General features: G+C 39.3%; 1 protein-coding gene across 2 annotated transcripts in view; it reads left to right on the forward strand.

The window, feature by feature from the left end:
• The window catches only part of LOC129730095 (protein Star), a 46,745-nt gene that overhangs the window by 16,542 nt on the left and 15,578 nt on the right, over positions 1-14,625 (forward strand). For both annotated transcript variants that reach the window (XM_055689139.1, XM_055689138.1), the window contains exon 2: positions 2,315-2,754. In XM_055689139.1, coding sequence (XP_055545114.1) covers positions 2,322-2,754 — 433 coding nt within the window. In that variant the 5' untranslated portion in view covers positions 2,315-2,321. The remainder of the gene's footprint in view (positions 1-2,314; positions 2,755-14,625) is intronic.

Here is a 14,625-nt window from a genome sequence, read left to right on the forward strand (position 1 = left end):
ACGGGAATTTGCGCCACATTGCTCTCCAACTATTATGCTCTCTAGCGTCCGCGAACAGTGAGATCACTTCGTCTTGTGAATGGAATAATGATACGACACTACACCACCACCTCAGCCATAAGAACCGGACAGGCTTGGTGGAATACGTCCGCGAACGATAATTATTAGCGCTCATGTGCCCTTCCGCTGGTTTTGTTATTTCTTTTCCGCTTGGCAGGTTATTTCTTTTCCATAAAGCGCTGGGGAAGGCACTGGTATGTAGCACAACGCTAAAAGACGCGTCGAGTTTGATGATTATCGCAGAATTTACTACCATTTCTGAAAAAAAAAATATGTATACATGTAGCACTTCTGCGTAAACTCCGATGATTTCATCTAATGATGGGAGAAACCTTCGAGACTACGTTTCTGGCAGAAACTTTCACATCAACAGATAACCAAAAAATCACAAAACATGAGAAATAATTAACAATCTTCCGAAAAGGTCATTATAAATAGACATGTGTTGGCAATAAATGAGGAGTTAAAATAAACAAAACCTAAAAACAAAGACTATAAGAACCGCGTGAAGTACCGACAAAAATCAATAACATTCAATTAACTGTTAAGATAAAATATCTATAAAATAAAAAAAGTTTAAATTTGGAAAAAAAAAGAAACTGAAAATATTTTTAGTGACTAAAACTAATTGAGAAATAGTAGCTGATTGTAGAGGATAAAGTAGAGAAGTAGAACTACTAACGACAAAGAGCTGTAGTTGGGCTGCCAACTTACGAATTGGAATTCTTGTATAAAAAATCTACAATATTACGTATAATTTTTATTAAAAATGAAACAATTTATCATCCTTTTTCTCCGGAATTTCACCAAAAAAACGTCTCTTTGTCTTTAGAATAAATTCACGCATGACAGGCTGGAACTTATAATAATATGTTTAGTCAAGTTCCCCTGCCTAATATGCCTGACGACATCTTACAGCTGCAGCGAAGTTCTGTCCGGGAAGTGGTGCATTTGGCGTACTTCCAGCTGTGTTACGTACGTTGCATGAAACAAAGAAAGCAAACCAGCGAACAAGAAACACGATTGAACGGTTACAAATTTGTCCAGTTCTAAAACAATGAAATCCGAAACCGGCAACCGGCGGCGGTGACGAACACACACGGGCACGAATGTTTAAACACAAGCATTCGGTGGTGTGGAAACACTGTGGATGAGGAAAGGTAGAGACGAGAAAAACCGGAACCAAAAGGTCAAATGTGCGGTTCTGCACCTCTCTAGAGGAAGTGTGTACGGCAAATGAAAAAAATAATAAAAAGCCGATTGGATTGGGTACGGCTTAATATCACGGGTGATGTGAGGAAATGAGAAAGAGAAAACCGCTGGCAAGACTCGGTGTGAAAAAAATCTGGAAACTGCCTCGGAAGTTCCAACAGACACCCGGAACAGAAACCGGAAGTAAGGAAGGTTGAAGAACACACGTGTTAAGTGTATGGAAGAAAACGCTGTATGAGGAGGCTCGTTACACCGTAGATTTAAGAATAGTTATAATCGGTTAGTCAATAATTATAAATTCTCTGAACTGCATTTATTTGTAAACGTTTTGTTGAATGACTAATAATGCATCGTTCTGAACAGAACGTTGCAGGAAATAGGCCATTATCAGACCTTCAGTTGAATGTTGTAATAGTTGATAATTACCGTGGCATTTATGTGCTGTTATGAAGAGAAAAAGGCGACAGTGGTCATTAGACGCATCGATCATCAATTTAAACTCGTAAACAGCATTCTCATGATGTCACCGTTCATCAAATTGGCCATTGAGAAGCCATTCACTTCTATCAGGTTCGACGGTACGATCCACACCTGGTAGGGTATCTTATTAGGCGAAAAATACACTCCTAACAGCACGTCTTTGTCCCGTCACCGTTCATTAGTGTCATCTGTCGGTTGTTGCGCAAGTATCTACCCATCAGCACACAGGCATTATCTCGAGTGGCATTCTCTCCAGCTGATGCATCTCTTTGTGTGCACGAGGTGCTCCAACAGATGAAGAATGTTTCTGAAGAGGGCATCTGCATAAAATGGATCGTTCTCTGCTCACATGTTCTAAGGATTCTTTTGTTCACTAAACATTGGGTTTTTACAACAGCAAAAAATGATGCTTTCGATATCAAGTAGCAACATCCCGAAAGGGTTGAAATCGGCTCAGTAGGATCGCCAACAAAACATATGCTCTCGCAAAACGGGAGTTGTAATTTAATATTTCTTTTTGCGCAGTTATCTAACGTTCTCTTCATCCTGTCTCTTGTTACAGTTATGGAATGAGGACAAAGGTCCCAAAGCAGCAGGATAAAATGACACCAGACCAGCAGCAGCAAAACCTGGAGGACACACACATTAATAACTCCCACCAGCAGCAAATTCCGAACATTGCTGGAACGATCATCGATTCCAGTCACAAACAGCACGCGCAGTATCTGCCCAATCACCAGCAGCATTATCAATTGCACCATCAGCACGCACATCTACCTCAGCTGCATCCGTTTTCGTCGTCTGTGAGCGGCGGTAGCACTGGTTTGCTGACCAGCTCCGGCCCTGGCTCGGCACCGTCCACCCTAACCGGCGGCACTAAGCTACCTGTTAAAATTTCACCCCTTGGACCGTCTCCCTTGCGGCAGCTACTTCCGGTGGCGTTATGCATAATTTCGTTCGCTACGGTGCTCAGCATACTGGTCATCTATATGGACACAACAGGTTAGTGAATAAAACTGAACATTACAAGCATTCCAAGCAAGCTGGAATGTGAATTGGCGAGATTGGTGATGTTGTAACATAAATATTAATTTGATTACCGCTTTCGATTCCAAAACTCAAGCAGTGAAATAAGCACTGTCTAAATTCGATTTTCAATTTAAATTAGAGAGAGATTATTTCTACAATTTATTGAAACGTTATGCCGGGTTTTAATTTCTACTACAATTTAGCGATGGCTCAAACTATTTATCAAACCGGATGATGTCAAACGTTATTAATAAAATCCTTAAGGGGCTATATACCTTTTTAGTTTCCAAAAAATCGAAAATTTTTTTATTGCATTAGCTTGAAGTACAACATCTTGAGAACATTTTCACAATTTTTTATGAAGATCCGAGCAATAAGGAGAAAGTTAGAGAGATTTGCAGTGCGCCTCGCCACGAAGGCAGAAGTAGAACTTGAACTTGAACTTCTCAAAAATTAACTTTGCCGTGATCCTGATTGCGGAAAAACTACTAAACCGATTTCCTTCATCTTTTTTTTTTAATTTTCGTTATAAATTTACCGGTCCTTGAACGATCGCTTTTTGAAACATACAGTTACATTTCGATGCAAAAAATTTTTAATGCAATTTTTAGCGCTTGATTTTTTGGGAAAAACCAAAAATAACTAGAACAAGATACCTAACTTCCATATTTTTCATACATTTTGAATACCGATTTCCGACGGTTAGTGCTGCCATCTGATGACTTAAATTCTCATAAAATTGTCACTATGAGCATAACCGATTTATCGTGCATAGTCCGTCATTAATCGTTGAGCTGTTCAAGATTGTATATAAAAAAGGTGTAGCAGTTCGATCAGCTCGACGCTTAAGATAACATGCAGATTAATGATATCATCATTTTTTACTCTTAATATTTTTCGCACTTTAAAATACAAAAGAAAAGTGTGGAATTGACTGTTAGACTGGGAGTTTATATTGAGGGGTTATATTTATTTTCAGGTCCCATTCTACCAACACTTAAAGCTTGATATGTCGCAAGCCAGGTTTCAGCACCATTGTGCATATGGTCAGGTTCACCGGGGCACCCGATTTTTGCTTTATTAACCTCGGCAAGAGTGGAAAACTTGACTGTAGATCGTGCCCATAGCGGTTATCAGGAAGTTCTGATGGTACGCTCAATTTTAAATGATGCGCCGATTATTCTTGATTCTTCCGGCGAGATTGATGTTTGAGAACTAAACATTCGTACACATTATTAACATTTTTTCGGATGGCAGCACCGTACAGTCGTCCACATGGATACTGAAAAAATTGTTTCACCTTTCAGCAGTCATGTCTTGGCCTTGTCGTCAGTTGATTTTGACGTTAAGTATACATCATATTAAAGCCTGTAGTACACTCTTTGTCTAATGGTCAAATATTTGACCTTTTGACATAATGGTCAAATTTATTTGACATCATGGCTGTTGTTTGCCCGTGTTTGCCCCATGTTAAAATTGGAGAGAGACAAACAATTATCTTTGACCAAATTTTTATCTGTCAAAAAGTGGCAAATATTTGACGCTTGGTCAAAGAGTGTAATACAGGCTTAACAGTGTATGAATTAGTTCGACTTTTGCTCACGTGCAGCGACAATCATGTCCGATGAATTCTGCAAGAGTTAGGTATCTTGTTCTAGTCATCTTTGGAAAAACGCTCCCGTTTGCACTGAAAACAAAATACTCATAAAAGCGATCGTTCAAGGACACGGCACACTTCTAAACTAATGAAATAATATGAGTTTTTTGATTTTAGTTGACTCGCTGAGTCTCTACACAGAACAGATATGCAACTTCGAACAAAACTCTGCAGCAAATCGGTGCCCAAGTTTTCGCATTCATTTTTTGCTGTTCCATCCTACATTGATTTTACTGTGCATCGTTCGAAAAGTTCGCTCCAATAGTTTGAACATGCACCAAAAAACTATTTTTTTCGCTTTAATGACCAGGCAAAAGGTGATCTTGAATAGTTGAATCTATCATAATCAAGTTAAGACAGAACCGCATTCAAGAGATCTTTAAAGCGGAAATTCAGTAACAATTCACAATCAACGTCAATAGAACAAAGTAAACTAAAAATCTTTCAACCATTCAAACATTGTCTAACAAATTTTCTTGGATCGTACACCTCACGACTGTTGAAACTATTTTAACCTGTTAGTTGATTTACTTGAATATTTTCGTTGGACTTGGAAACCGAATTTCTCGGTCAACGACAATATTTTTTTCTCGTACCGTTTTTTATACCTGTGCTGTACCAGCACTGCTTACGACATTGGGTACAATGTAAACAAATGATTGTCGTTAGTCAAGATATTCAGTTTTCAATTTGGGCAAAAATGAAATTCATTAAAAATATATCTACACAAAAACCGTTGCACGCATGCGGGTGGTACTGTACGTTTATCATGAAAAGGCACCCTCGCTATACCAGTACCGGGGAGAACAGAGGATTCTCTCGACGAAAAAGCGGCGAGAGCTCATACAGTCCTTTTGTTGAATGAATGGAATATAACCATAATGAAATTTCGAGTGTAAAATGCGTTCTCTTCACCGCTAGATGTCGATACTTAAAATAAAGAGATTTTGTCTCGTTTTTGGTTCTTCAGTTGAACAGATGTGGTCTCTATCAGGATCACCGTAAGCCTCTGCAATAAAAAAACGGTTCGTGGAAACGGCCATTACTCCAGTAATAATTGGTATATATCAAAATCAAACGTATTTTTTTGTTGTTGATAAACTGTACTTTCAGAAAAATACCACTTTGATGCAATAAAAATGGTGCTATGCACTTAAAAATAAATTCAAACTTCCCTCATTTTTCTCGACCAAAAATGAGTATCACCCCTTAACTGAAAAATTAGATTTTACCCTAAAAATTTAATCACGTAATTTGAAACATTTCTTTTGTTCCGTCGTTGTTAATCGATATTTTTTCAAACAATTTTAGTGGCAGACTCGCACAGTTTTAATAATTGTCATTTCGCAGCCTAAAATTTTTCTTCAAATTTTCATGTATTTCGACGTAGGATTACGTCTATATTGATGTGCAGTTTGTGAACTCTGAAACGCACATTAAACTTAGAAAGTAGGAGCTTTTTTGAAGCTAACATTCAATGTTTCGTAGAATAGCTTGATTGTACAGAATTGTTATAATACGCACAAAATGTCAGAAACTGTCGTGGCATCACTAGTCTTCCGGTGGGCTCCGAACTGGTCAAGATTCTAGTTAGCGAAGTTATGCTTCATTGTACTAAAAATTATATATCCACCGCAGCATGGATTTATGCCGAATCGCTTTGTGTGCACAAACCTAATGGAGTCCACGTGTAGCTCAAATATGGAACAAAGAGCGCAAATAGATGTAACCTGAAGTATTGACCGGTGCTAGTATTGACATCATGATTCGTACTGGTATTGGTAATATTTTCCAGAATGCTGCTATCGTTAAAGCAGTGCAAGCAGTAATCAATACTGATGATTTTGGTACTGACTAGGTTAACGCATATATGAACTGATCGATTCACTATCATGAATCCGGTCATTCAAAAACATCATCGAATCAATAACATTTAAAAAGACATTGTATTTGCTTCAAACGACATTTAATGACGATTCTGGTTTTATGCATTCGGTTCCACGTGACTGGCACCAGCGTCAGTGAATTCTGTTGCAACGAGGCTCGCTGTTGGCTGTTTCGGTATTTTCCATTTGCATCATGCCAGCTTTAGATACGCACCCACTCACGATAGAAACCAGCGGTTTTTTTAGCGCCCCAAAACTAATCGTTTGCCCAAAACCGAAGTCTACCGAAACACTACGATTTTGTGTGTATGATACATATTCTGATCTCAATCTCTGTCAATGTATTCATTACGCAATTGTCGCGTTATCCTTTTGACATGTTTGTTGTGTAAAAGCCATAGCATTTAATGTGCGTTTTGAGAGGACACATCGGATGATGTAAGCTTGAACTTTTGCGTGTACTTGTGAAACCTGTTTCTTGCGTTTCGTCGCAGTTAACTTATATATCGGAAGTTCTACAAGGCAGCAACATGGGGCCTTTACTTTTTGCGCTTCTGGTATACGCGGATGATTTAAAGACAATTGACGATTGTCGCCGTCTTCAAGCTCTGCTAAATATTTTCGATGACTGGTGCCACAAAACTGGCTAGTAATCAGCATTCAAGAATGCCAGGTTATGACATCTCACCGAATTTTAAACCCGATCATGTTCGAATACCGCATTGATGGACTTGAGCTGAAAAGACTTGACCGTGTGTGCGACCTTGGTGTTTTACTCGATGCCAAGCGTATTTTCCATTTGCATCATGCCAGCCTAATATCGAAAATGAATCGACAATCAAGATTTATTACAAAAATTGGCTGGGACTTCACTGTATAAAAGCGCTTTACTGCTCACTAGTACGACCATTACTCGAAAACTGCAACGTGATTTGGTACTCCCAACTGCTATCTACCCTGGCGTGATCCGGAAAACCTCCCACCATATCCTGATTTCTGTCGGTTACTTGTCCTTTTGACACAATTGAACGTCGTCGCAAAATACAACAAGCTGCTTTCGTTACGGAAGTTATGAATGGTGAAATCGAAGCTAAACTTCCGTGCTTCTCAACGTGCCTTACGATCTACTGGTCTGCTTCAAACCGCCTTCCACCGCACATCCTTAGGATTCTCCGAACCAGTCACCGATGCAATCAGCGCCTTTCTGAGTGTTAAATATTTATTCGAGTTTGACGAATCATTGCGCAAGTTTGTGCATAGGTTGAATCAATCAAATCAATTTTGTACACTTGACCCTGATTCTTGTTATTTATTAGGACTATTGTCAGATACATTGAAGTAAAATAAACAAATACGATAACTGTAAAAACCATTTTCTATACGATTGATGGTATTCTCAACAATTTAGTTGCTGTCCTTACGTGAAGAGGAAATTTGAATTGTCTGAACATGGTCGAAAGCTGTTGTAATTTCTTCGATAGTGCAGCAACCAATGATATCAAGCAACTCTGTTTGTGCGAAATATATGAATTTACGTCTACCTCGCGAACCATATATGGTTTGTGCTGAAAAGTTCATTCGAGCTATTCCTACGAATAGCATATTTCGCCAGTGCACTTTACGATTCACTTTCCGCAATACGCAGATACATGTTTCAACTCCGACAATGATGCTTCTTCAGTGCATGGATGAACTGATCGACAGATAAAAAAAAGTGCATTCCAAAAGCTTCCGGAAAAAAATGAAAGATTATAGTTATTGAATTATTCCTATGAATTTTGGTGCCCATATAGTCATCCTATCTCAACCAGTGATTTGATTAGATATCATTTTCTTTTGATTTATTTTCTAATTCGCCATATAAAGCTCATATAGCAAAGGTAATAGAGGATTTTCCAGAGGCACTCCTTTTGTTTGTTTGTAATATTTCCCTTGAAATGAAAATAAATCTATGCAAAGTCGAGTTCACTTCGAGTAACTAAAGTTCTAGTAAAGTTTTCCACGTATTGTCTTATCGTTGGGAGAGAATCTTCTTAAAGCTTTATGGCTCCATTCACTGGAACACTCGGGAAAAGCGCTGTGATACCAAAAAAAATCACTATTCCTCGACCAACCATTATGCCAATCTTTCCGTTGGCGCCCCTACAGCTGAAACAATTCCTCTGATTGACCAGGTTTATGTACTTTCGGAAGACCATTTATTCTAGGAAGAGAAGAGTTTTAAACACGAAGTTTTTTCAAGGAATTACCCAAAAAGGGTTTGGCGTCGTACACCAATTACATAACGCTAAAAATGTAGATTTCAGAGCCCAAACCACCCTCCCTCCCCCCCCCCCCCTTCCTCTGTAACAATAACGCTGTAACGCAGACTCAACACTCCTCACCCCATTAATGCATTACGTAATTTGTGTACGACGCCTTTCGGCAGTATGCTACAGTACACATCTCATCATGATCATGATCAAATTCCAATCTGGTTGTACAAGAAGAGTACAAAAGTTATTTGATTCGAATATTTACAAATTAAAAAGGTGTCTAACACCTACCTGAAAAAAACCTGAAATACCCTAACGAAGCAAGAAGCTGGACAAAAACCGATAATAACGCGTTAAAAACCGAGAGCCGACGTTCATATCATACGGGAGCCGAACATTTCGACGTTGGACTTCGTCGAAAAACCTGATATTACGCAAGGTTTGGTTCAGAAGGCCAAGAAACGATCCACATCGGAACGTTCAAGGTGCAGAAATCTCAAATCGGGATGAAAGGCAGTATAAGGCTGTCAAAACGCTGGCCTTCAGATGAATTACACGGTTTTTGTGCCGAAAGACATTACCCATCAAGCTGTCCTGAACTCCGTCCGATTGAAACCTTCTGGGCTAAGATGAAGCACAAACTTCGATTCGAAGGACGTAAAGGGATCGATGAGAAACACATAAAAAAATTAAAAATGTACCGGAAATGGCTGCACAAATTCTTATGGGAAGCGTCAATCAAAAATGCCCAGCACTTCACTAAAGCTCATCCCATAACTTAATCGATGTATGTAAACTAAACACATATACTGAACTACTGTAAAAATTTGATTTTCCTCCGATAACTATAAACAATCCCTTTAAAACTGAACCACCGACGGCATTCATTGTAATCGTAAGAAATCTTAAAAATTAATCTATCAGTAGGTTGTTCACACAACCCGAACTATATTATTAGCTCAATCGGACTTCGGGACGTAAAGCCTTTAAACGGTCTAAGTGTCACTTTTTTGCCCGGTGAAAAAATGCACAAATAGTTCTTCATGAAATTGTCGGAATCGATTTTTTTTTAAACCGAATGTTTTAAACATGCATAATTTTAAGATCTGGTGTTGAAAAAAAAAACACAAGAAATCTCCCAGAAAATTGATTTTTTTTTTTAAATAAAACTCCTGATCTCTACAATTTACGCATTTCTAAGACATTTGGCATCAATAATTGGTCCAAGAAGTTATCATTTGACTGCTTTAAGGCACAACTTCTAGATGTGTGTTTTTCTATCATGTCAATTCTTGGCTTACTTTAGTTACCAAAAAAAAACTTGATCGAAACTTTTCTGTTGTCTTTTCGCTGCCATGCGGCCGTCGTTTATCCTCCCATGCAAGGGAAGGTTACATCGACTGTCGATCTTTTGGAATGGAATTTTGTGACTATACCTGGTTTTGAAAAAAAAGGCTGCTATATAATTGAGCTTTTTTTTCGGATAGACGAAACTTTTGAGACCTGCCTTCAACGAAATTCGAAAAGTCGATTTCAATTAGCACCCTACTGTGTATGTCATGCGATAAACAACAATTCGAATGTTGTCCTAAATTTTATCATTGACTAAACTACGCAACGGGTTTTTAAAACAGTACGTGCGTTGCACGGTATGCGGTATCGGTAATGACAGCAGAGAAACACTTCATCTTTAAAATTGTTTTCTCCTATTCTCTCTCTCTCGTCTCACGCACTCGTATCCCTAATACAACGGGAGTGAGTGACGTGAGCGCGCCAAACAACTGTTTTGTTGCATGACGGTCATTGATTAATATTCTCATATATTTTTTTTTTTATTTGGAGCAGGGAAAAGCCTTTTGAAGTGAAGTTCTTCTAGACCTCTTCTCCGAGAGGCATAAAACTCACTCTTCTTTTCTATATACATAACAAATCAAATGCACATACAGTGACAACATTGTCTCTTTGAAGGAGACGCGATGTATCTAATCAAATACAAATAACTTATTATCTACTCCAATATATTTGCACTTCTCTGCGAAACAATTCAGCGGTTGAGTAGTATGGACGTCAGTGTGGATGGAAATTGCTTCTGTCCGGCCCGGTTTGACAGGCGGTGGCTAGGCTATGATGCAGCACAGGTCAATTCAGAACTGGATGATGGTAGCTTGATTATTTCCAACGAGAATTACAATGATGATTTAGATTACTCTCTCTCTCTCTCTTAACTTTGTTCTCCCTTCTATATTCTTAAAATACACATTTTTTCATCAAACCCCTTCCAGAAAGAAAACCTGAAACGCGACTATTGTCAGAAAATTTGATCTTATCTGAAAAAAGATCTGTTGTAATATTCCGAGAAGTTGTCTGTAATTTCAAATTCGTTTTTCGTTTATCATCTTGAAAAGCATCGTAAACATTCCTTTTTGTGGTTTTAATAACGCAATGGTCGGTTTGTAATTAAAAAATAATCTTGGTTATTTTGTGTTCGTCTATCTGACGTTATTCTCACGTCTAATGCACTAGGATGCAATTTCTAATTCTGGTTAAAAAGTTCGTATTTTATTTCACTGCAATTTAAATCGCAAAACGTATGCAGTCTGATTGAGCTGAAATTTTCTTGACTAACATATTGTTTTTCGTCCTCAAAAAACGGGATTGTTGTTTCCCCACACTATTCGACGTAAACCTTCCAAGTACGAAAAAGTTTAACAACTTCATTGGAGCAAATTTTACGAAATAACCGAACGTTGCTATAACAAATGGGAAATCTGCCACTGTAACCAACCGCAGCGTAATCGCCCAAAATGACTTCAATTATCCATCGGTCAATTCGGCTGCATCTCTGCAGCACAGTGCAACAACAGTGCAGGTCCATCGTCGGTCGGGGCCCACAGTGTAGCGGAAAAATAGCACACCGTGTAACCGCAAGACCGGATGTGGTCATTATTCAAATCACTTCTCGCGTTTCACATCCAAGTACATAGCAGAGGTACAAGACTCGACCCTAGACCCTCTCGCTCTGTCTCTCTTTCGGGCCACACTGCATCGGTTGGTCTGCCAACACGCCGTAAATTGTTGACGGGACGGTGTTCTTGAGAGTGAAGCGAAATTCGATCGATCAACCCTATTTCGCACTGACTGTGCAGGACTGGAGGCAATTGGACCGCGGTCAGCAATTTAGCGATGTCCGGTGTCACTTGTATGCAGCAAGATTGTAACATGCCAGCGAATGGGTCTGATGGGTAGGTTTGATTGTTTCGGTTTTTGTGGGAAACTATCATCATCGAGTGTCACATCAAGTAAGTACAGTTACGACATTAAACGAGAGAGGTACATACAGGTTTCGTGGTGAAAAGTAATATTTTCGCCCTGATGCCTATAATTATTCACCGGTAATTTATCTTCACTAAATGCTTAACGATCTTAACAGGCCGAATCGCTAAATTACAGTTTCGTGTAGCTCTACAGTGTGCGGTAGTGTCCCGCAAGTCGGTGGTCATGATGTGATGGGAACGAAATTCGGAACAATACTTTTCCCGCCGGGTCGGACACTAATTAGAGCCATCAGCGAAATTGAACTCGGGCAAAAAAAAACAAGCAAACGGGGAATCAATTTCTTTTCTTTTTCGTTGCTCTGCAAACCTGATCGCAGTCGATTGTGCAAATGCATACTGAAACTTGAATAGAAAGCGAAATAGTTATGCGATTGATTACCGAACGTTGGATGGTTGTTCTACTTTTTCCTACATTGGCATTGAAAACAGAAAGAAAGTTTGCATTACATGATATCGAGATGCGAACCGATTTTGCAGCCTATTAAAATAAATATTCCTAGAATCAAAGGATAAAATTGAAGTTTGTAACATTTTCGTAAGCCATCGGTGTTTGTATCATTGAATTGAGCAAAAAAAAAACGAAATTGGTACGATCGCACTCTTCCCTACATTATGGTTTACCGTCGATGGTCATGTTCAACATCGTAGCACTTCGTTGTTTCGTCCAGATCCATATCGAAAAGGTAAAGAAGCCCAATAAATTAATTTAAATACCGCATCCTTGAGTTATAAAATTATATGTTCTGTGGTTTTCGTGTTTTCTGTCCGCATCTATTTCGGAGCGGCCTTTGGTACGTGTGTGTGTGTATGTGCGTTGTTTGGTTTCCACCTTGTGGTTGTGCGGGTCAAATTCTGGGTGTAATTTTCGCCGGCTGGCTAAACTGCGTTCCCTTCTTGCCGCTTGTTGCGATTGCCCTATAGATTACATGACCCGGACGTGGCTGGTTTTGGTAGATTATAGCCGTGTAGCAGAAGAATTGGTTGATTGTTCGGGCCTGGAGGTGCTGGCTGGCCTCGAAGGTGGGACCGATTGGGATGGGTAGGTGAGGAAAGAACAACAAGTGTTAGTTCTGCCCTTCGGTTAATTAGACACCCGTCGCGAGCCCTTTGATTAGTCCGCAATGAGTCTGCAAACTCGCTCACGATAGGGAGACCGAAACCAGTTTACTTATTAAATGAACTCCTTCACGGAGAAATCAGTTCTCGCTGCGTGATTGAAAACAGCGAATCTGGCGGGTTGGAAAATTCAGCAGAACTGATTAGAGATTTTTCTTCACGTGGTAACTTTTGCCCGCGTAGCTGTTTCGCCGTTTTGCTTGTTGTGGACTTTCTAGAAGAATCTTTTAAACCCATCGCGGGAGCAATTCGCTTCGGTATGGTCAAGTGAAATGACGCGGCATAATGTAAATGGACGTTGTGTGGCTCTCTATTATATTCGGTGTGTCTAGCGAGGCAGTATCATTCAGCAGGGCACCTTGGCACGACGACCACGGCTACTTGGGCAACAACTGCACAAGATGTGTAATGGAAGATTGTTTAATGATGTATAGGATCAGACAGAATAATGAGTTCAAGGTGAATTGGCAGCGGCGTGCTTACATGCACCTGTGTGTCTAATGGCGACGCTGTATCAACTCTAGCCCCTTGGCGATTGTCGCACGAGGCGATTTATTTTTAATTACTCAGTAAAAAATTGTGGTTCATTTTACTGAACTGTGAAACGAATCCTTCTTCGGCAAAAAGCGATTATACGAAATGCATAGAAAGCGAATCTGTTTACGAAGAGAGAAGCCAAAAAGGTGCACCTAAAACAAAATATTCCATGCGATTTTCAATGGTTTGTTGGCTGGTCATCTGATACAGTTTCCTTTGAAATATTATATTGCGTTTTTTATATGAATTCTATAAAACGTCAGATTTATCTTGTATCGGACAGTTCGTTGTGTCTGATTCTTATCTTCAGTCATTGCGAATTCAGTAAAACTGTAAAAAACAACAGGTTGCTCACTATCCCTTACATCGTAAAGGTGAGGAATTGCGAATTTTGCACTAAACAATTATGTGATTATCGAGGAAAGTTACAATTATTTTCGAACTTGTGTTTGCCACTTGCTTTACTATCATTTTCCTTGAGTATTTATATACCTATTCAGGTATTTTCAGGTATCCTAAATATTCAGTTCATCTGAAATCATGAATCCCAATAATTTTCATTAGGTTTGAGTTGTTCCGCGTGTGTCAAAACAACAATATCGCACGCGATCCTGGAGGGCTAATAGCGCAATAAGGTATATACGAAGGAGCGGCAGATGAGCGTGGTTGCAAGTGTTAGGCAGCAACATTTTTCGCGTACTGAGATCGTGACGTCACAACAACCAATTGAACACACCAATTGGCATAGGAAAATGTATAGATTTTGTTTGAAATCGTATGGAATGCATTATATTGTTGTACTATGATATGATATCAGGAATATCAGGAACAACATGTGTCTCCCAGGTATTGTCATAGATTAACTAAACTAGCCCACCGTTAGAGAGATCTTCAAACTACTTTTTTATGGCAGTCGTCTTCCGAAGAGTCTTCAATTTCATAGGTGTAAATGCCCATTTCGGGGTTACTTTCCAAAACCGATCGAGCGTTATAATTCATGGCGTACTCTACTCCATCTGATTCCTAAAGAGGTCGCTGGCTTGTAGGTCCACATGTAG

Source organism: Wyeomyia smithii, chromosome 3, assembly GCF_029784165.1.
Source record: "Wyeomyia smithii strain HCP4-BCI-WySm-NY-G18 chromosome 3, ASM2978416v1, whole genome shotgun sequence".
In the NCBI taxonomy this organism is placed as follows: domain Eukaryota; kingdom Metazoa; phylum Arthropoda; class Insecta; order Diptera; family Culicidae; genus Wyeomyia; species Wyeomyia smithii.